The sequence below is a fragment of the Theropithecus gelada genome, chromosome 1, assembly GCF_003255815.1.
Source record: "Theropithecus gelada isolate Dixy chromosome 1, Tgel_1.0, whole genome shotgun sequence".
NCBI classification, from domain to species: Eukaryota; Metazoa; Chordata; class Mammalia; order Primates; family Cercopithecidae; genus Theropithecus; species Theropithecus gelada.
The window spans coordinates 220,836,208-220,857,614 of NC_037668.1; the positions used below are offsets into that span (position 1 = coordinate 220,836,208).

The following is a 21,407-nucleotide window of genomic DNA, read 5'->3' on the forward strand; positions in this document are numbered from 1 at the left end:
CGACAGAGCGAGACTCCGTCTCAAAAAAAAAAAAAAAAAAAAAATTAGCCAGGAGTGGTGGCGATCGCCTGTAATCCCAGCTACTCGGGAGGCTGAGGCAGGAGAATCGAGTGAGCCCGGGAAGTGGAGGTTACAGTGAGCCGAGATCGCGTCATTGCACTCCAGCTTGGTTAATAAGAGCAAAACTCCGTCTCAAAAAAAAAAAAAAAAAAGATCAGCTGTGAAGACATTTCCTCCTGCAGAAATTTAGCCAAACAGCTGAGTATGTCTTGAAGTCACTCTTTGTTTTTATGTTTTTTGTTTTTTAACAGGGCAAAGCTATTTTCTAAGACCTAAACCCCGGACTGGCCATGGGGCAAACTCTCACAGCACACATGGAATTCATGCCCGGTTAATGCATCTCTTACCTTAAACCAGCGGTTGCTGCTAATTTTGTTTCTGATTCAGCCCAGTTCTACAACTGCCTGCTATGCACAGGGCACAGTACTAGCTGTCCTGGCCTTAGGGTTTGGGTTAGGGTTAGGGTAGGACTTGGCCAGAAAACAGTTGCACCCCCCCAAATTGAAACTATTCCGCTTTCCAAATTGGAGTAAAACTAAAACTGAAAAGACCTGGGGGGTTACCCAAGGGTTACAACATGAATAAATCGCTCAGAATATTCAAAGCCATTTGATGGTGTCATGGGTGAGTGTGTCTCACTTCAAACAAAATAAAACACTACTGTTATTCTGAGATTCCAAGTTAGGATTTATGTAAAAATATATAATTTTTTTTTTTTTTTTTTTTTTTTTGAGACGGAGTCTCGCTCTGCCGCCCAGGCTGGAGTGCAGTGGCCGGATCTCAGCTCACTGCAAGCTCCGCCTCCCGGGTTCACGCCATTCTCCTGCCTCAGCCTCCCAAGTAGCTGGGACTACAGGCGCCCGCCACCTCGCCCGGCTAGTTTTCTGTATTTTTTAGTAGAGACGGGGTTTCACCGTGTCGGCCAGGATGGTCTCGATCTCCTGACCTCGTGATCCACCCGTCTCGGCCTCCCAAAGTGCTGGAATTACAGGCTTGAGCCACTGCGCCCGGCATAATTTTTTTTTTATATACAACACACATACAAAAAAAATACAAAACATTCACGTAAAGCTCTGTGAGTTATTACAAAGCGAATACAGTTGTGTAACCAAGAAATAGAACCAGCATCACTCATGTCCCAACAACTACTATCTCCCTCCCTTGTCTACTTCCCAAGTGGTAAGATTTTTTTTTTTTTGAGACCAAGTCTCTCTCTTGTCCCCCAGGCTGGAGTGCAATGGTGCGATCTCAGCTCACTGCAACGTCCGCCTCCCAGGCTCAAGCGATTCTCCTGCCTCAGCCTCCCGAGTAGCGCCCGCCACCACGCCTGGCTAATTTTTTTATTTTTAGTAGAGACGGGGTTTCACCATGTTGGCCAGGCTGGTCTCGAACTCCTGACCTCGTGATCCACCCGCCTCAACCTCCCAAAGTGCTGGGATTACAGGTGTGAGCCACTGTGCCCGGCTGCATCTGATTTTCTCATGTGATTTTGCATCCTGCTCCTTTCCTGAATGTATTTATTAGTTCAAACAGTTTATTGCTGTGTTCTAGTGTTTTTTGTGTTTTTTTTTAACATACAAGATTATGTTGGGGCAGGGCTCAGTGGCTCATGCCTCTAATCCCAGCACTTTGGGAGGCTGAGGCAGGAGGATCACCCAATCCCAGGAGCTTGAGGCCAGCCTGGGCAACATTGCAAAAAACCCATCTCTACAAAAAATGAAAAAGTTAGTTGAGTGTGGTGGTGTCCACCTGTAGTCCCAGCTACTCGGGAGACTGAGGTGGGAGGATCACTTGAGCCCTGGAAGTGGAGGTTGCAATGAGCCAAGATCATGCCACTGTACTCCAGCCTGGGCAGGAGAGCAAGACTCTGTCTCAAGGGGGGAAAAAAAAAAGAAAAGATGTCATTCACAAATAGCAACATTTTTACTCCTCCTTTCCAAGTCAGAGAGCTTTTTTAAAAATTGCCTAATTACTGTGGTGCAAATTTTCAGTAATATATTAAAATAGACATATTGAGAGTGGGCACCGTGTAGCCTTGTGTGGGTATCTGGATGCTTGAAGGAGCAAACATCTCCAGTTTTTATAAACTAGTTTTATCAGGTAAAGATCTCTTGCAGAGTCCTTGGGCTGATAGGATCTCCCCTTGAATTGCACAAAAGAGAGGTTATAGCTGGATCACAAGGCTGCTGCTGGGTCTACAGTGCGGTCTGCCTTTGGCGTGCCTATTACCAGGGACTTGGGAAGTCAAGGATCCCATCTGGTCCCTGGGCAGACTGGATTGCCTTAAGAACTTTGATTTTTATAGGACAGGCTCAAGGGCAAGGTCCTGCAGTTGGATCCAGGTGGGCCTGATACCTGGTGCATGGATGGATTTTGGCTCCCACTAGGTAGTTAGCACCTCTCCTCCCAGTTCACTATGTCAGCCTCTGGGTGTGAAGAACTGGCCCTGGATTGTAGCTGTGTGGGCTGGAACTGCGTCACAGTGCTTCTTAAGGGACTACAGCTGAGGCCAAGGTCTGCGGGCCTGCCTCCATGGCCACAGCTGTGCGTGTCTCCCCCAGCTATCTCAATGGGCAGGACTGTTTCTGGATCATGGCTAAGAGGAGTCTGAGAGGGTTACCAGGTTGCTTCAGGATCTTCAGTGAGACCAAGTTCAATAGGTTATTTCCCGGTCTTTAGTCAGGACCTTGGGTCCTCCAGTGTGCCACTAGGTGGGGGCCTGCTCTCTCACAATAGTCCCCCTTGGTCTTGGGTGCGGCTACAGTTTTATAAACCCAACTGTTGGCAAGCACCATTCTACTTTCTGTGAATTTACTACATATACGTGGAATCATACACTCTCTGGCACTTTGTTAGTGTCTTCCTTCACTTATAATGTGGTCAAGATTTATTCTTATTGTACTGTGTTATAAAGGTTTCCTTGTTTGAGGCTGAATAATATTCCATTCTGTGCATATGTCTATGTGCCACATTTTCTTTCTTTTTCTTTTCTCTTTCTTTTTTTTTTGTAAGACATGGTCTCACTCTGTCACCCAGGCTAGAGTGCAGTGGTACAATCTTGGCTCACTGCAACCTTTGCCTCTCAGACTCAAGTGATCCTCCTGCCTCAGCCTCCTGAGTAGCTGGGACTACAGGCCCGCACTACCACACCTGGCTAATTTTTGTATTTTTGGTAGAGACGGAGTTTTGCCATGTTGCCCAGGCTTGTCTCAAGCGATCTGCCCCTCAGCCTCTCAAAGTGCTGGGATTACAGACAAGAGCCTCCGTGCCTGGCCATATGCCACATTTTCTTTCTTCATTCATTCATCAAAGGAAACCTGGGTTGCTTTGACCTTTCGGCTTTCAGGAATATTGCTGCAATAAACATGGGTGTGCAGATATGTTTTTCAGGTCCTGCATTGCATGTTTTGGATGGATATCCAGAAGTGGGATTGCTATATCATATAATAATTCTGTTTGAGAAACCTCCATATGGCCGGGTGTGGTGGCTCACAGCTGTAATCTCAGCACTTTGGGAGGCCAAGGCGGGTGGATCACCTGAGGTCAGAGATGGGGTTTTGCCATCTTTCCCCTTATATTTTCTTCTAAGGATTTTAGAGTTAGAGTTTATTTCTATTTATTTATTTATTTAGAGATGCAATCTCACTCTGTCACCCAGGCTGGAATGCAGTGGTGCGATCTCGGCTCACTGCAACCTCCACCTTACGGATTCAAGCAATTCTCCTGCCTCAGCCTCCTGAGTAAGTGGGACCACAGGCGCATGCCACAACGTCCAGCTAATTTTTGCATTTTTAGTAGAGATGGGGTTTCACCATGTTGGCCAGGATGTTCTCAGTCTCCTGACCTCATGATCCGCCCACCTCGGCCTCCCAAAGTGCTGGGATTATAGGTGTGAGCCACCATGCCTGGCCTACAGTTACAGTTTTTATGTTTAAGTATTTAATTCATTTAAGATGGTTTTTGTATATGGTGCAGGGTAAGTCTCCAGTCTCGTTTTTTTCCCATGTGGATATCCAGTTTTCCAACATCATTTGTTGAAAAGACTATTCTGGCCAGGCACAGTGACTCACGCCTGTCATCCCAGCACTTTGGGAGGTCGAGGTGGGAGCATCACGAGGTCAGGAGATCGAGACCATCCTGGCTAACACGGTTAAACCCCGTCTCTACTAAAAATACAAAAAATTAGCTGGGTGTGGTGGCGGGTGCCTGTAGTCCCAACTACTTGGGAGGCTGAGGCAGGAGAATGGTGTGAACCCAGGAGGTGGAGCTTTCAGTGAGCCAAGATCAGGCCACTGCACTCCAGCCTGGGGGACAGAGCGAGACTCCGTCTCAAAAAAAAAAAAGCATTCAAGAGTGTGTTGTTATCTTTCACATAATTTTAGGTTTGTCAGTTTTGCTTCAGCATTAGATTTCTAGTTTTATTTCACATGGTCAGAAAAGATGCAGTGTATGAGTCAATCCTCTCGAAAATGATGAGTTGTTTTGTGTTCTAACAGGTTGTCCTTGAAACAATTACCCATTTTCTCCTTCCCCCAGCTCCTGACAAAGTGTATTCTACTTTCTTTTTCTTTTTTTTTTTGTTTTTTTTTTTTTTTTTGAGACGGAGTCTTGCTCTGTCGCCCAGGCTGGAGTGCAGTGGCCGGATCTCAGCTCACTGCAAGCTCTGCCTCCCAGGTTCACGCCATTCTCCTGCCTCAGCCTCCCGAGTAGCTGGGACTACAGGTGCCCGCCACCTCGCCCGGCTAGTTTTTTGTATTTTTTAGTAGAGACAGGGTTTCACCGTGTTCGCCAGGATGGTCTCGATCTCTTGACCTCATGATCCGCCCGTCTCGGCCTCCCAAAGTGCTGGGATTACAGGCTTGAGCCACCGCGCCTGGCCTCTACTTTCTTTTTCTAGGGGTTTGACTACTTTAGATATCTCACATAAATGGAATCATACAGTACCTCTCTTTTTTTTTTTTTTTTTTTTTTTGAGACGGAGTCTCACTCTGTCGCCCAGGCTGGAGTGCAGTGGCAAGATCTCGGTTCACTGCAAGCTCCGCCTCCCAGGTTCACGCCATTCTCCTGCCTCAGCCTCCCGAGTAGCTGGGACTACAGGCGCCCGCCACCACACCCGGCTAATTTTTTGTATTTTTAGTAGAGATGGGGTTTCACCATGTTAGCCAGGATGGTCTCGATCTCCTGACCTCATGATCCACTCGCCTCAGCCTCCCAAAGTGCCAGGATTACAGGCGTGAGCCACCGCGCCCAGCCTAATTTTTGCATTTTTAGTAGAGACGGGGTTTCACCATTTTGGTCCAGCTGGTCTCAAACTCCTGACCTCAAGTGATCCACCCACCTCGACCTCCCAAAGTGTTGGGATTACAGGCGTGAGCCACTGCTCCTGGCCCAATATCTTTTTTGTTACTTGGTTATTTCATTTGGTATAGTGTCTTCAAGATTTATCCCTATTGTCAATATAACAAAATTTCAGCTTTTAAAAGATGAATACTATTCAGTTATTTGTGTTTTTCAAATTGTCTTTATCCATTCTTGCATTGAGGGAATTTGGGTGCCTTCCACTTGTTAACTTTTGCGAAAAATGCTGCAGTGAATATGGGTGTGCAAATAACACTTAATATGACCATATATGCAAGGGTTTGTTTCTGTGCTCTATTCTGTTTCATTGGTGTATTTGTCTTCCTTTATTCCAGTACCAGACTATTTTGATTACTATAGCTTTATAATCCATTTTAAAATCAAAGCATGATGTCTCCAGTGTTTTTTCTTTTTGACAACTGTTGGGCTCTTCTTCCTTAAATTTCATATGGTTTTTGGAACTGCTCTTTATATTTATGCAAAACATGACACTGGAAACTTTGATAGAGATTGCATTGGATCTGTAGATCACTTTGGGCCTAATACGGCCATCTTCACACTGTTAAGTCTTTTATCCCTTAAATGAGAGCATGTTCAAGAGTTTGTTGTTTAATTGTTACACATTTGAATTTTTCAGAATTACTTGTGCTTTTGGTTTCTAGTTTTACTTAACTTTTATCTGAAATCATACTTTGTAAGATTCCCACTTTTTAAAACTTGTAAAAACTTGCTTTGTGTCTTAACAGTTTATTTTCAATTAATTAATTAATTTTTTTTCAGATGAAGTCTCACTCTGTTGCTCAGGCTGGAGTGCAGTGGCCCAATCTCTGCTCACACAACCACTGCCTCTCCAGTTCAAGCGATTCTCCTACCTCAGCCTACTGAGTAGCTGGGATTACAGGCATGTGCCATCACACCTGGCTAACTTTTGTATTTTTAGTAGAGATGGGGTTTCACCATGTTGGCCAGGCTGGTCTGGAACTCCTAACCTTGTGATCCACCTGCCTCAGCCTCCCAAAGTGCTGGGATTACAAGCGTGAGCCACCATGCCTGGCTGGCTTAACAAATAGTTTATACCAGAGAATGTATTATAAGCTTATGAGAAGACTTGAGATTTTGATTATAATATGTCTGGTTGTGTATGTTTTTGTGTGTATTCTAGTTGAAATTCACTGAGTTTCTTGAATTTTTCTAAGTTTGAGAATTTCTTAGACATTACTTCGTTTGTTTTTTTTGTTTTGTTTTGTTTTGTTTTTGAGATGGAGTCTTGCTCTGTGGCCCAGGCTGGAGTGCAGTGGTGCGATCTCGGCTCACTGCAAGCTCCGCCTCCCGGGTTCCCGCCATTCTCCTGCCTCAGCCTCCCGAGTAGCTGGGACTACAGGCGCCGCCACCTCGCCTGGCTAATTTTTTGTATTTTTAGTAGAGACGGGGTTTCACCGTGTTAGCCAGGATGGTCTCGATCTCCTGACCTCGTGATCCGCTCACCTCAGTCTCCCAAAGTGCTGGGATTACAGGCGTGAGCCACTGCGCCCGGCCAGTTACTTTGAATTTTTAAAAATTCTGCCATCATGCTCATGTTCTCAGCTTGTATAATTTTATATTCGATTTGTAAGGTATACTCTACTAAATCCAGTAAGTCAGATAATGTTACGTTCATTTCTTTCAGCTCTGTCACCTCGTTACAACCAAGCCCTTTCACCAAAGCAGGGCATGGATATTTTGTTTGGAAAAGTAATAATGGGAAGCGATGAAAGCTGTGACCTTGAGAATTTACACTTAAGGTAAAAGTGTGAAGATGTGGGTGGAGGTAAAGGCCAAAAACAATGTTATAATGTGCATCACCAATGGACAACAACTACTCATAACAGAAATTTACCTGCCACAGGAGACTAAGAACATAGAACATCTCAGAAGAAACCTCAGCTTACATCAACTGCTTCTATATAGAAACATGTTTCTATAAATAAATATCAACATCGATTTTTGAAATAAACCTTTTGTAATGAAACTCAGAAAAACTTTAACCATCACTCAAATTCCAGTAAACATCAGAGTACTTCTTTTCCAGATAATCATTACAAATGTAACAAATATAGGAAAGTATTTTAACATTCCCCAAAACTTACCATCCATCAGAGTATCCATATTCAAGAGAAGCCTTACAAATGTAAGAAATGTGGGAAAATTCTAACCAGTTCTCACCACTTACTCAGTATCAGAGAATTCTCACTGGAAAAAACTCACACAGATGTCATAAAGGTAGAAGAGTCTTTAGTCAATCATCACATCTAAATATACATAAGAAAATTTATATTGGAGAGAAGTCATTAAAATGCAAAGAATGGCAAACCCATTAACTGCTACTCGATCCTTACACATCAGGGAATCCATACTGTAGAGAAACCTTTGAAATGGAAAGAATATGGCAAAGCCTTTAATAGGTGTTCACACCTTACCAAAAATTAAATAATTGGTACTGGATAGAAATCCTACAAATGTAATTATTTTGGAAAGACTTTTGTCCAAAATATACACTTCAGAGAACACCACAGTATTTACCCTGGAGGGAAATTGTACCAATGTAAAAGCGTTAGCAAAGCCTTTAACTGATGCTTACATTCTGCTCAACAGAGAATTTCTATAGGAGAGAACCTCTACAAATGTAATAAATGTGGAAGGACCTTTGTCCAAAATACACCACTTAGAAAGCACGAGAAACATTACAGGTGCAGTAAGTGTGAGAAAGTACTTAGTGAAAAATCAAGTCTAAATGAAAATTAGAGGACTCGCCCTAGAAAGAACTAAGGTACTAACACTTTTAGACATTACTCTAAATCAGCGCATTTACTATAGAGAATAACCCAAAGTCAAAACAATTAGATAATTTAATTTCATGTTTCGAAGAAGAGAGACTGATAGATCAGTAAGTATAATTCTATTTAATGTATACTTTTTTTGGTAATGACAGTATTTAAGATTATTTGAGCAAATATGATTTTATTTTTTATTTTTTGAGACAGGATCTTACTCTGTCACCCAGGTTGGAGTGCAGTGGCAATATCATGGCTCACTGTAGCCACAACCTCTGGGCTCAAGTGGTTCTCCCTCCTCAGCCTCCTGAGTAGCTGAGACTACAGATGTGCCCCACCATGTCTGGCTAATTTATATATATATATTTTTAGAGATGAGGGTCTCACTGTGTTAGCTCAGGCTACTCTTGAACTCTTGGAATCAAGGTATCCTCCTGCCTTGGCCTCCCAAAGTGCTGAGATTATAGGTGTTAAGCCACTGCATCTGGCCTGAACAATTATTATTTATGTAATTCAACTTTCAAATTATTCAATGCTATTCTTTATTCCTACTTTGTATGTAAAAGCACGTGGTCAATGGTTGCTGCCTCCAAGCTATGAGGTATATATTATGTGGGCATCATTCACATAAACTCACAAAAATGGAAGATGGAGGGCACTGAAATGTAGCACGTATGCGGAAAATCTAGATTTCGCCTTCCTTTTGTTTGACTTATAACTGTTTTTTAAAAATTTAATTTAAAACACTCCTCAGCAAATGTAAAAGAACGGAAATCATAACAAACAGTCGCTCAGACCACAGTGCAATCAAATTAGAACTCAGGATTGAGAAACTCACTCAAAACCACGTAACTACATGGAAATTGAACAACCCACTCCTGAATCACTACTGGGTAAATAACAAAATTAAGGTGGAAATATATAAGTTCTTTGAAACCAATGAGCACAAAGATACAACGTACCAGAATCTGTGGGACACATTTAAAGCAGTATTTAGAGGAAAATTTGTAGCACTAAATGCCCACAGAAGAAAGCAGGAAAGATCTAAAATCGACACCCTAACATCACAATTAAAAGAACTAGAGAAGCAAGAACAAACAAATTCAAAAGCTAGCAGAAGACAAGAAATAACTAAGATCAGAGCAGAACTGAAGGAGATAGAGACACAAAAAACCCTTCAAAAAAATCAGTGAATCCAGGAGCGGTTTTTTTTTCTTTTCTTTTTTTGAAAAGATTAACAAAATAAATAGACAACTAGCCAGACTAAAAAAGAAGAAGAGAGAGAAGAATCAAATAGACACAATAAAAAATGATAAAGGGGAATATCACCACCGATCCCACAGAAATACAAACTACCATCAGAGACTACCATAAACACCTCTTCGCAAATAAACTAGAAAATCTAAAAGAAATGGATAAATTCCTGAACACATACACCCTCCCAAGGCTAAACCAGGAAGAAGTCAAATCCCTGAACAGAACAATAACAAGTTCAGAAATTGAGGCAATAATTAATAGCCTACCAACTAAAAAAAGTCTAGGACCAGACGGATTCACAGCCGAAGTCTACCAGAGGTACAAAGAGTAGCTGGTTCCAATCCTTCTGAAACGATTCCAATCAATAGAAAAAGAAGGAATCCTCCCTAACTCATTTTATGAGGCCAGTATCATCCTGATACCAAAACCTGGCAGAGACACAACAAATAAAAGAACATTTCAGGCCAATATCCCTGAAGAACATAGATGCGAAAATCCTCAATAAAATACTGGCAAACTGAATCCACCAGCACATCAAAAAGCTTATCCACCACGATCAAGTCAGCTTCATCCCTGGGATGCAAGGCTGGTTCAACATACTGAAATCAATAAATGTAATCCATCACATAAACAGAACCAATGACAAAAACCACATGATGATCTCAATAGATGTGGAAACCTCTTTTGATAAAATTCAACAGCCCTTCTTGCTAAAAACTCTCAATAAACAAGGTATCGATGGGACGTATCTCAAAATAATAAGAGCTATTTATGATAAACCCACAGCCAATATCATACTGAATGGGCGAAAACTGGAAGCATTCCCCTTGAAAACTGGCACAAGACAGGGACGCCCTCTCTCACTACTCCTATTCAACATAGTGTTGGAAGTTCTGGCCAGGGCAATCCGGCAAGAGAAATAAATAAAGGTATTTAAATAGAAAGGCAAATTGTCTCTGTTTGCAGATGATATGATTCTATATTTAGAAAACCCCAGGCTGGGTGCGGTGGCTCAGGCCTATAATCGCAGCACTTTGGGAGGCTGAGGTGGGCGGATCCCAAGGCCAGGAGTTTGAGACCATCCTGGCCAACATGGTGAAACCCCATCTCTATTAAAAATACAAAAAATTAGCCAGGCGTGGTGGTGGGGGCCTGTAGTCCCAGCTACTTGGGAGGCTGAGACAGGAGAATGGCCTGAACTCAGGAGAATGGCCGTAGCTTGCAGTGAGCTGAGATCGCACCACTGCACTCTAGCCTGGGCGACAGAGTGAGACTCTGTCTCAAAAAAAACAAAAACAAAAACAAAAACAAAACAAAACAAAAAAACCATTGCCTCAGCCCCAAAACTCCTTAGGCTGATAAGCAACTTCAGCAAAGTCTCAAGATACAAAATCAGTGTGCAAAAATCACAAGCATTCTATACACCAATAACAGACAGAGAGCCAAATCATGAGTGAACTCCCATTCACAACTGCTACAAAGAGAATGAAATAACTAGGAATACAATTTACAAGGGACGTGAGCACCTCTTCAAGGAGAACTACGAACCACTGCTCAAGGAAATAAGAGAGGACACAAACAAATGGAAAAACATTCCATGCTCATGGATAAGAATCAAAATCATGAAAACGGCCATGCTGCCCAGTGTAATTTATAGATTAAATGCTATCCCCATGAAGCTATAATTGACTTTCTTCACAGAATTAGAAAAAACTACTTTAAATTTCATATGGAACCACATACAGCCAAGACAACCCTAAGCAAAAAGACAAAGCTGGAGGCATCACACTACCTGACTGCAAAGTAAAATTTAATTTAATTTCATTTAAGCTCTGGATACATGTGCAGGACGAGTAGGTTTGTTCCACAGGTAAATGTGTGCCATGGTGGTTTGCTGCACTTATCACCCCATCACCTAGGTATTAAGCCCTGCATGCATTAGCTATTTATGCTGATGTTCTCCCTCTCCCCACCCCCGACCAGCCACAGTGTGTGTTTCTCCCCTCCTTGTGTCCATGTGTTCTCATTGTATAACAGTGTATTAAGTCACACATTAGTGGTGTTCATTCTTCTGTATTAAAGTATGAGACAGGGACACTGAGTTTCAGAAGTGAATAGTTTTACCAATGACGCATAAAAGAGAAAAGTCTGGGCTGGGTGCAGTGGCTCACGCCTGTAATCCCACTGCTTGGGAGGCCGAGGTGGGCGAAGCACCTGAGGTCGGGAGTTCAAGACCAGCCTGACCAACATGGAGAAACCCTGTCTCTACTAAAAATACAAAATTAGCCAGGCGTGGTGGTGCATGCCTGTAATCCCAGTTACTCGGGACGCTGAGGCTACTCTGGACGCTGAGGCAGGAGAATCACTTGAGCCCAGTAGGCGGAGGTTGTGGTGAGCCGAGATCACGCCATTGCACTCCAGCCTGGGTAACAAGAGTGAAACTCCGACACCCTCTCAAAAAGAAAAAAAAAAAAAAAAAAGAAAAGTCTGCTTACTCCATTAATATTCTGATATATCTTCATAGTAGCAACAGTTAGAACTCCTGAATATTGATTGGTATGGTAGCAAGAAAGAAATCTTCACAGATAAGAGATAAAAGTACAGATAGGTCAGGCATGGTGGCCTCACACCTCTATTCTCAACACTTTGGGAGGCCTAAGCAGGAGGATTGTTTGAGTATAGGAGTTCAAGACCAGCCTGGGTGACATAGTGAGATCTCATCTCTACAAAAAATTTAAAAATTAGCTAGGCATGCTGGCATATGCCTGTGGTCCCCGCTACACAGGAGGCTGAGGTGAAAAGATTTCTTGAGCCCAGGAGGTCGAGGCTTCAGTGAGCCATGAACACACCACTGCACTCCAGCCTTGGTGATGGGACAAGATCCTTTCTCAAAAAGTGTAGATAACTCCTCTCTAGTGGAAAATAAATTTATTTTGAATTCAATTTTTTTTTTTTTTTTTTTTTTTTTTTGAGACGGAGTCTCGCTCTGTCGCCCAGGCTGGAGTGCAGTGGCCGGATCTCGGCTCACTGCAAGCTCCGCCTCCCGGGTTCACGCCATTCTCCTGCCTCAGCCTCCCAAGTAGCTGGGACTACAGGCGCCCGCCACCTCGCCCGGCTAGTTTTTTGTATTTTTTAGTAGAGATGGGGTTTCACCGTGTTAGCCAGGATGGTCTCGATCTCCTGACCTCGTGATCCGCCCGTCTCGGCCTCCCAAAGTGCTGGGATTACAGGCTTGAGCCACCGCGCCCGGCCTGAATTCAATTTTTTTAAATGCTTAGCCTCAGTTCAAAAAATAAAGGAAGTTTTTTTTTTTTTGAGATGGAGTTTTGCTCTTATTGCCCAGGCTGGAGCACAACGGCCTGATCTCAGCTGACTGCAATCCCTGCCTCCTGGTTTCAAGCGATTCTCCTGCTTCAGCCTCCCGGGTAGCTGAGGTTACAGGCGCCTGCCACCATGCCTGGCTAATTTTTTCTATTTTTAGTAGAGACAGGGTTTCACCATATTGGCGAGGCTGACCTCAGGTGATCCACCCGCCTCAGCCTCCCAAAGTGCTGGGATTACAGGCCTGAGACACTGCGCCCGGCCGCAGGCATATTTTTTTTTTTTTTTTGTTTTTTTTTTTTTTTTTGAGACGGAGTCTCGCTCTGTCGCCCAGGCTGGAGTGCAGTGGCGCGATCTCGGCTCACTGCAAGCTCCGCCCCCCGGGTTCACGCCATTCTCCCGCCTCAGCCTCCCAAGTAGCTGGGACTACAGGCGCCCGCTACCGCGCCCGGCTAGTTTTTTGTATTTTTAGTAGAGACGGGGTTTCACCATGTTAGCCAGGATAGTCTCGATATCCTGACCTTGTGATCCACCCGCCTCGGCCTCCCAAAGTGCTGGGATTACAGGCTTAGCCACCGCGCCCGGCCGCAGGCATATTTTTTACATAGATCACGGTATCAGAAGAACAAGAATGCTCCTTGAGTGTAATCTGCATTTTGGCCATTGGGAAAACAGTGGATTTTGAAATGCTTTTTCAGTCTCTTTGTAAACTTAATTTAATAAAGGAAATGGAATGGTTTTTACTGTGTTAACACTGTTGTATATTGACTGACGTGTTACCTTACCAAAAACGTTAGCGTATTCCACCTTGCTCAAGGTCCTAGGTAGCAGATGGTTACACTGTACTATTGGGTAATACATGCCAATCGTCTCTAGCAATCCTTATTCCTAGTGGCATTACATTCCAAATCGTGTGGAGAATATTGATCCCATAAATTATGTTTTTGTTCTTTACTTGTGTGACTACTGAGATATTATGATGGTTATAATAAACATTTTAGGGCCAAGAGGAGTCACTCACGCCTGTAATCCCAGCAGTTTGAGAGGCCAAGGCGGGCGGATCACGAGGTCAGGAGTTGGGGACCAGCCTGGCCAACATGGTGAAACCCTGCCTCCAAAAATACGAAAATTAGCTGGGTGCAGTGGTACGTGCCTGTAGTCCCAGCTGCTCAGGAGGCTGAGGCAGGAGAATCGCTTGAACCTGGGAAGCGGATCTTGCAGTGAGCGGAAGTCGCACCACTGCTCTCCAGTGTGGGTGACAGAGTGAGACTCCGTCTCAAAAAAAAAAAAAAAAAAAAATTGATAATAAACTGTATCTTCCCTAATCTTGAATTTTACCGTCATTTTTTTTTCACAAGCCATCCTTCTAGGCCCACAAAACACATGCATATTTTGGGTTTTGATTTACAATAACAAATATACAATTATATCAATCCAAAGATAAACTTTAGGGCCGGCTGCAGTGGCTCACGCCTGTAATCCCAGCACCTTGGGAGGCCGAGACGGGCGGATCACGAGGTCAGAGGATAGAGACCAGCCTGGCTAAAACGGTGAAACCGCGTCTCTACTAAAAAATACAAAAAACTAGCCGGGCGAGGTGGCGGCGCCTGTAGTCCCAGCTACTCGGGAGGCTGAGGCAGGAGAATGGCGGGAACCCGGGAGGCGGAGCTTGCAGTGAGCTGAGATCCGGCCACTGCACTCCAGCCTGGGCGACAGAGCGAGACTCCGTCTCAAAAAAAAAAGAAAGAAAAAAAAAGAAAAAAGAAATTTATCCAAAGATGTGAATAATTTCACAGTGAGTGTATTGTTATGTTTTATTTAATACACTCCGTTTTTTTCTTCTCGATTGAAGAACTTTAAGCAAATTCTAAAAAGTTACTGTTCCTTTCTCTTTTTCCCTTTCAAAATAGCTTTATTGAGGTACAACTGACACACAGGAAACTACACATTAAAGTGTGTAATTTGATAAGATTTGACAAGCGTGTACACCCATGGAACCGTCGCCTCAGTCACGATGATAAATATCATCCCCCAAAAGTTTCCTTGTGTCTTCCTGTGATCCCTTCTTCCCCGAAACCTCCCCTGAACTCTCCCGCCTACCCCCTGTTGTCCCTGATCTGCTTTCTCTATTTACGGATATTTTGCATTTTCTTTTTCTTTTTTTTTGAGACGGAGTCTCGCTCTGTCGCCCGGGCTGGAGTGCAGTGGCCGGATCTCAGCTCACTGCAAGCTCCGCCCCCCGGGTTCCCGCCATTCTCCTGCCTCAGCCTCCAGAGTAGCTGGGACTACAGGCGCCGCCACCGCGCCCGGCTAGTTTTTGTGTATTTTTAGTAGAGACGGGGTTTCACCGTGTTAGCCAGGATGGTCTCCATCTCCTGACCTCGTGATCCGCCCGCCTCGGCCTCCCAAAGTGCTGGGATGACAGGCGTGAGCCACCGCGCCCGGCCGGTTATCACGTTTGTTCACAGGGAGAGCCTCCGAGCGCCGCCGCTTCTAGTCAGCCATCTTGGCCTCGCCCCCAGAATTCTTCACGCAGAAGTAGGACAACGGCGTCTACGTTCTTTACATGGTAGACCAACTAACTGAAGGTCTCTGATTTTACGTTCTGAGGTTTCACTGCTGACAACGTTTGGTGCCTAATACCTTATTTTCGCCCTTATGACTCACTTCTCGAAAAGGCAAGCCCAGGCGCTCCCTTATTTGGTGCCAGCATGAAAATCGAACTGCACGATCTCCTGCCGGGGCTCATGTAAATACAAACTCTCACCATGGCCCCAAACAATAAACCTCTAAAAATGAAAATACAGGCCAATTTCTTTTTTTTTTTTTTTTTAACTCAAACCATTTTGCACCTACTTGAGAGGCCTGAACTGGTCTCTAAATACGTCAATTATGAAGGTAATAAACACTTTATACCCTCTGGGTGCATAATTAGCATCAACTAGATGATGTGTAATTTTAAATACATTTTGCAAATTTGTTCTATTAATCAGTCCCATAGATCTCTGCATATCAATGAATGCTGCTGCTCATTTTTATATAGGTGTGTGTAGTGATGACGCTATGCAACTGATTATTTAGAAAGACACTTAAAAATGGTTTCTAATCTTTTGCTACCAAAACTGAATTATAACTCATGTTAAGATGGAGCAGGACATAGTAAAAATATGTTCTTTTAAAACTTAGTATTTTAAATGTATTGAAAGTGAAAATAGACCTTGTCAAAATTTCTGGGATGCAGTGAAAACAGTGCTTTGAAATTTAAAGCACTGAATATGCAAATATTTAAAAAATAAAATCAAGAATATTCCACTTTAAGAAACTAAAGGAAGAGCAATGTAAACCTAAATTAGTCAAAAGGAAAATCAAAACAATTGCACCGCAAGTAAATGAGACTGAAAATAGAAAATCAACAGAGAAAAATCAATAGAACGAAAACTGGTTGTTTGAAAAGACTAACAAAATTAATAAATATTAAGCCAGGATAACCGAGAAAAAAAGATTAAAAAAAAAGACAAATATAAAAAATGAATGACAGACCAGCATTGCTGACCCCATGGGCATTGAAAGGATTAAAAAAAAATACTATACACAGCTCTATTCCCACAAATATTACCCAGGTCAATGGAACCAATTCCTTCAGACATAATCTACCAAAACCCACAAAAGGAGATAATACATCTGTTAATGAAATGGAATCAGTATCTACCTAGTAACCTTCGGAAAAACTTATGTTCAACCATGTTAACTTATTTTAACTAGTGGGATTCAGGGGCTCCCTCTTTCTCAAGAACATGTAGAAGTAGCAAACAATTATATTACTCATTGGATCAGGGAATCCATGTCAACTACGGTCTATTATAGCACAATGGGTGCTATGACTATGGAGAATTTAGGCTACACGATACTTGTTTTTTGATTAAAAGATAGCACACCTGGCCGGGCGCGGTGGCTCAAGCCTGTAATCCCAGCACTTTGGGAGGCCGAGACGGGCGGATCACGAGGTCAGGAGATCGAGACCATCCTGGCTAACACGGTGACACCCCCGTCTCTACTAAAAAATACAGAAAACTAGCCGGGCGCGGTGGCGGGCGTCTATAGTCCCACCTACTGGGGAGGCTGAGGCAGGAGAATGGCGGGAACCCGGGAGGCGGAGCTTGCGGTGAGCTGAGATCCGGCCACTGCACTCCAGCCTGGGCGACAGAGCAAGACTCCGTCTCAAACAAACAAACAAACAAAAAAAGATAGCACACCTGTTTTATATACAGTAATTCCCTTTAAGATCATAGGGGAACCATAAATTTTGTGGCATCACCAGGTTTAATTCTTTTGTAACCTGTATCGATTAAGGACATGAAGGTTTCCCAATTGAGGCATTTCAACAGATTTTTAAATTAATTCACAGGCCATTTTGCAGAAGCATAAAACCCAATCGGCACCCAATTATCTAGTTTTATATGTTATTTAGTAAACCTTCAGATTCCCAATCAGGTCAAATTGTGAAACTTTTTCTCTTGGGTAGGAGCTCCTTTGAGGCCAGTGGGTGAATGCCTGTGTACCCTATTTATATTTATAAATGTATTCCTCCAGAAAGGATAAAACCAACATTGTTGTTGTTGCACGTCTCCTACAAGGTAATAGTTGTGTTGTGGGGTTTAAGAATTCTAGGTTTGGCTGGGCACGGTGGCTCACGCCTGTAATCCCAGCATTTTGGGAGGCCAAGGTGGGTGGATCACGAGGTCAGGAGATCGAGACCATCCTGGTTAACACGGTGAAACCCCGTCTCTAAAAAAATACAACAAAATTAGCCAGGCGTGGTAGCGGGCACCTGTAGACCCAGCTACTCAGGAGGCTGAGGCGAGAGAATGGCGTGAACCCAGGAGGTGGAGGTTGCAGTGAGCCAAGATCGCACTACTGCACTCCAGCCTGGGCAACAGAGCGAGACTCCATCTCAGAAAAAAATAATAATAATAATTCTAGGTTTATGTTTGAATTAACTCCTTTGCTGTGTCATATGGGTGCCACGGTTGTTTCTCCCCAAAGCAGGCTCACTGTGTACTGTTCCAGCTTGTCTGAGTATGATGAGAGAGAACACATTCATGCACATATTACATAAGTTGATTTATTATTTATAAAGGCATCAAAGAAGAAGAGAAGTCTAAAATTCAATGTGATGTGGTCCCCTAAGGTTCAGAGAAGTTGCCTGGAAGGATGGAATTTTGATTGCATGTGCCCCACTTGCAACACAGTTAAGAGACTCCAGAAAATAGCCCATCCCAGGTTTTACAGCCCAGGATCCCCTGACTCCCTGAGCAAAGTGTTGAGACATTGTATTTCCCGTGAAGACTATAAGTCTGGGCTGTTCTACCATTCTCTCCTGATTTCAGAATGCTGCATTCCCAGCACATTCTACACTTATTCTTGAGAACTGCAAGTAAGAAAGAGGGTAGAACTGGGCCAGTCCAATACAACTTGGAGGACAGTTCTCAATCTTTAACAGTGAGGGATCAGGATATTTGTTGTGATAGAAACATAGGCAGCAGCAGTACAGAAATTTCAGTGTCCTAGTGGCCCATCTGCTATTAGGTTTCTGGACCAGAGCATGACACGTGACTGCTTTTCTCTTCTATGAAAACTGCTTCAGATGACCGTTTAATTCTCATGCAAAGGAGCAGCATTTGATTTATCGTTAGTGTGGGCAATTTGTGTGGTTAAAGAAAACAGTTCAGGAGTCCATCAACCGACATTGAAGACCACCCAATCCTCCAGTGAGTGCCATTCAATCTTGCTGGTGTTAGCAACATACAGTAAGGTCATTTTGACTGAGGCCGTCCAGGTTGCAAGGTTAGGCCTCTGGCATGCTGATCAGTAGTGCTAAAAGAAGCCCATACACTAGATGGAGGTTCTGCAATGAAAGAGGCTAATGCCAAATGCTTCTTCCCCTTTTCTTGACTCATCGTGCCTGGACCATGAGGCACCATGGATGTACACCTCATCAGAAGAATGCACATAAAAGCAGCAGCACAAGAAACACTCGAGGCCACTAGTCTTGCACAAGTCATCTTGTTAGACAATTAGGTGACATGCTTAATTCTCCCCAGCATGGGGACATTCCTCCTTTCTGCAACTTCACACACACAAAATCCCTGGTGCTGTCCCAAGTGTGTACAGTAATAATGTTCACATGGCTACTCCAAGCATCCAGTGATGGTAAGCAAACGAGATGCAGCTACCACAGAGCAATAGTCTGACTTTTGATAATCAGGAATGAAGAACCCAGTGGTGAAGGTGCTGGGTCACTGCCTCAATGAGGGGTACCTTGGAAACTGCCTGCCAAACACAGGTCAAGGTGGAACATACCTCCTGCTGGGGAATGGCCAGTTAACCAATCACATCTAGGAGTTGAGAATTTTACTGTGGGACGAGGTGGCAAATGCTGATAACACAAAGTGCTGTGTAGACCAAAGTGAAAGCCCATCATCAATTGCTGGTTCTAATTTGGGTGATTTCTGTTACATTATGGAACCAGTTAGACAAAAGCAGGTAGTTAAAGCTGAAAAGATATCATCAGTCATTGTTGGTTCATTCTGTTGGTAATGCCAGTTGTTTCCACAGTCTAATTGGTGATAGAAGAACTAGGACCCTAAGGCTACTGGGAAAAACACGTGACACCCATGACTGTACAGATAAGATTGAGAGCAGTTATCAGTTATATATATTCATAGACAAAAGAGGGAGGGTACTGTCAATGAGGCTGATCCACACAGGACTTGCACTGGCGAGCAGACAGAACAAACAGGGTGTAAAGGGAATGCTTTGTAGTATCTAGAACATGAGATGCTTCTTGGTTCTCATGAGGATGCAGCTGGTTTGCTTAAATGAATATGTGGAATGGTAGGCAACTGAAATATGTTAGACTACAGACTGGTAAGAACAAAATAGTATAATGCCATAATCCTGTAATATACAATTTATTGTAGTGCTAATTACATATAATATAAACTAGTTATGCAAAATTCATACTAACTTACAAAACTGTACTATACTACATATTATATAGCTATTTATACACATATAAGTATACATGTACACATTCTATATATACTAGATGATGCTATACTATATGGTATACTAGGGCACACCAATTTGACTATAAATCCAAAAGGCCCCAACAATACACTAGAAAATTGAATGTATCAATATGGATTGAGTGTTTCTTATCTGAAATACTTGGGAATGGAAGTGCTTTGGATTTCCGACTTTAAAATTTTTTGGAATATTTGCAGAAAATTTTCTGGATGAGCATCCCTAATCCAAAAATCAAAATCCTCTAATGAGCATTTCTGTTGAGCATAAGGCTGGTGCTCAGTTTTTGACTTTGGAGCATTTCAGATTTGGTAGTTGGAATCTGGGCTTCACAGACGTTCAACCTGTAGATAAAATACTTATATTCCATGATGAAGACAGATTTTACCCCAATGACCGTATTTGTATCTGAAAGCAGTTAATGTGATAGACTATTAATACAATGCCAAAAACCACAAATCATCTCAATAGATGCAGAAAAAAACATGTGATAAGAGTTCAATACTCCTTGACCATGAAACAATAAATAAAAAACACAAGAAAACTTCCTGAGCCTGTTTGAGAATATTTCTGAAAAATCCACAATATGCTTGATGGTAAGACTGAATGCTTTCACACTCAGATTAGACAAGCATACTGTCCAATCACAGTTCTCTCTTCCTAATTCAAAGTAAAAAGTAGGCCAGGTATGGTAGCTCATGTCAGTACCCCCAACATGTGGAGAGGCTGAGGCAGGAGGACAGCTTGAGGCCAGGAATTCAAGACCAGCCTAGACAATACAGCGAGATCCCATCTCTGTAAAAAATTTTAAAAATTATATAATTAGCTGGGCATGGTGACCTGTGTCTGTAGCTCCAGCTACATAGGAGGCTAAGGTGGGTGAATCACTTGGGCCCAGGAGTTTGCAGCTGCAGTGAGCTATGACTATACCACTACACTTCAGCTTGGCTGACAGAGTGAGATCCTCTCTAAAAATATAACATTTTTTTAAAAAGTGAACTATGCAAATAACAGCCAATAATGACAAAGAATAAAGGAAAGAAAATGAAAATAATACTGTACATGAGACTATATAAACTTCACATACATGCAAATTAATAATAATTCTTTATTAGCAAAGAAAATAGAAGAAAATCTTTACAACAAAAAAGTAGCTTTCCCATAAAAAGGCAGAATAAATATATAGATATATATACACACACACACACATATATAAAATGGGGGAGGAATAACAAAAACTTGCCACATAAGATCAGTAAGAAATTTCCAACAATTAACAAGAACTCATTTTTCAATGGTCCATTAATCAGAGAACAATTAAAACAACCACATGTAAATTAAATTGCCAACTATTAGAAATACATTTCAACTCAGTCTAGGGATCCAATACATTTTTAAATGAATAGACAAAAATTATGTTAACTGATGAGAAACAAAACAAAATACAGCCTATTAAGCTCATGTACGATGGCTTATAAAGTATCTATGAAATTGTCAGCTCCATGATTCCTTGCA

At 42.7% G+C, this 21,407-nt stretch overlaps 1 protein-coding gene across 1 annotated transcript in view; it reads right to left on the bottom strand.

Moving 5' to 3' along the window:
- The window catches only part of ZNF695 (zinc finger protein 695), a 34,439-nt gene extending 20,772 nt beyond the window's left edge, over positions 1-13,667 (bottom strand). The window contains exon 1 of the mRNA XM_025403815.1: positions 13,587-13,667. Within this exon, the coding sequence (XP_025259600.1) occupies positions 13,587-13,667 (81 nt within the window). The remainder of the gene's footprint in view (positions 1-13,586) is intronic.
- Between the last annotated feature and the right edge of the window lie 7,740 nt (positions 13,668-21,407).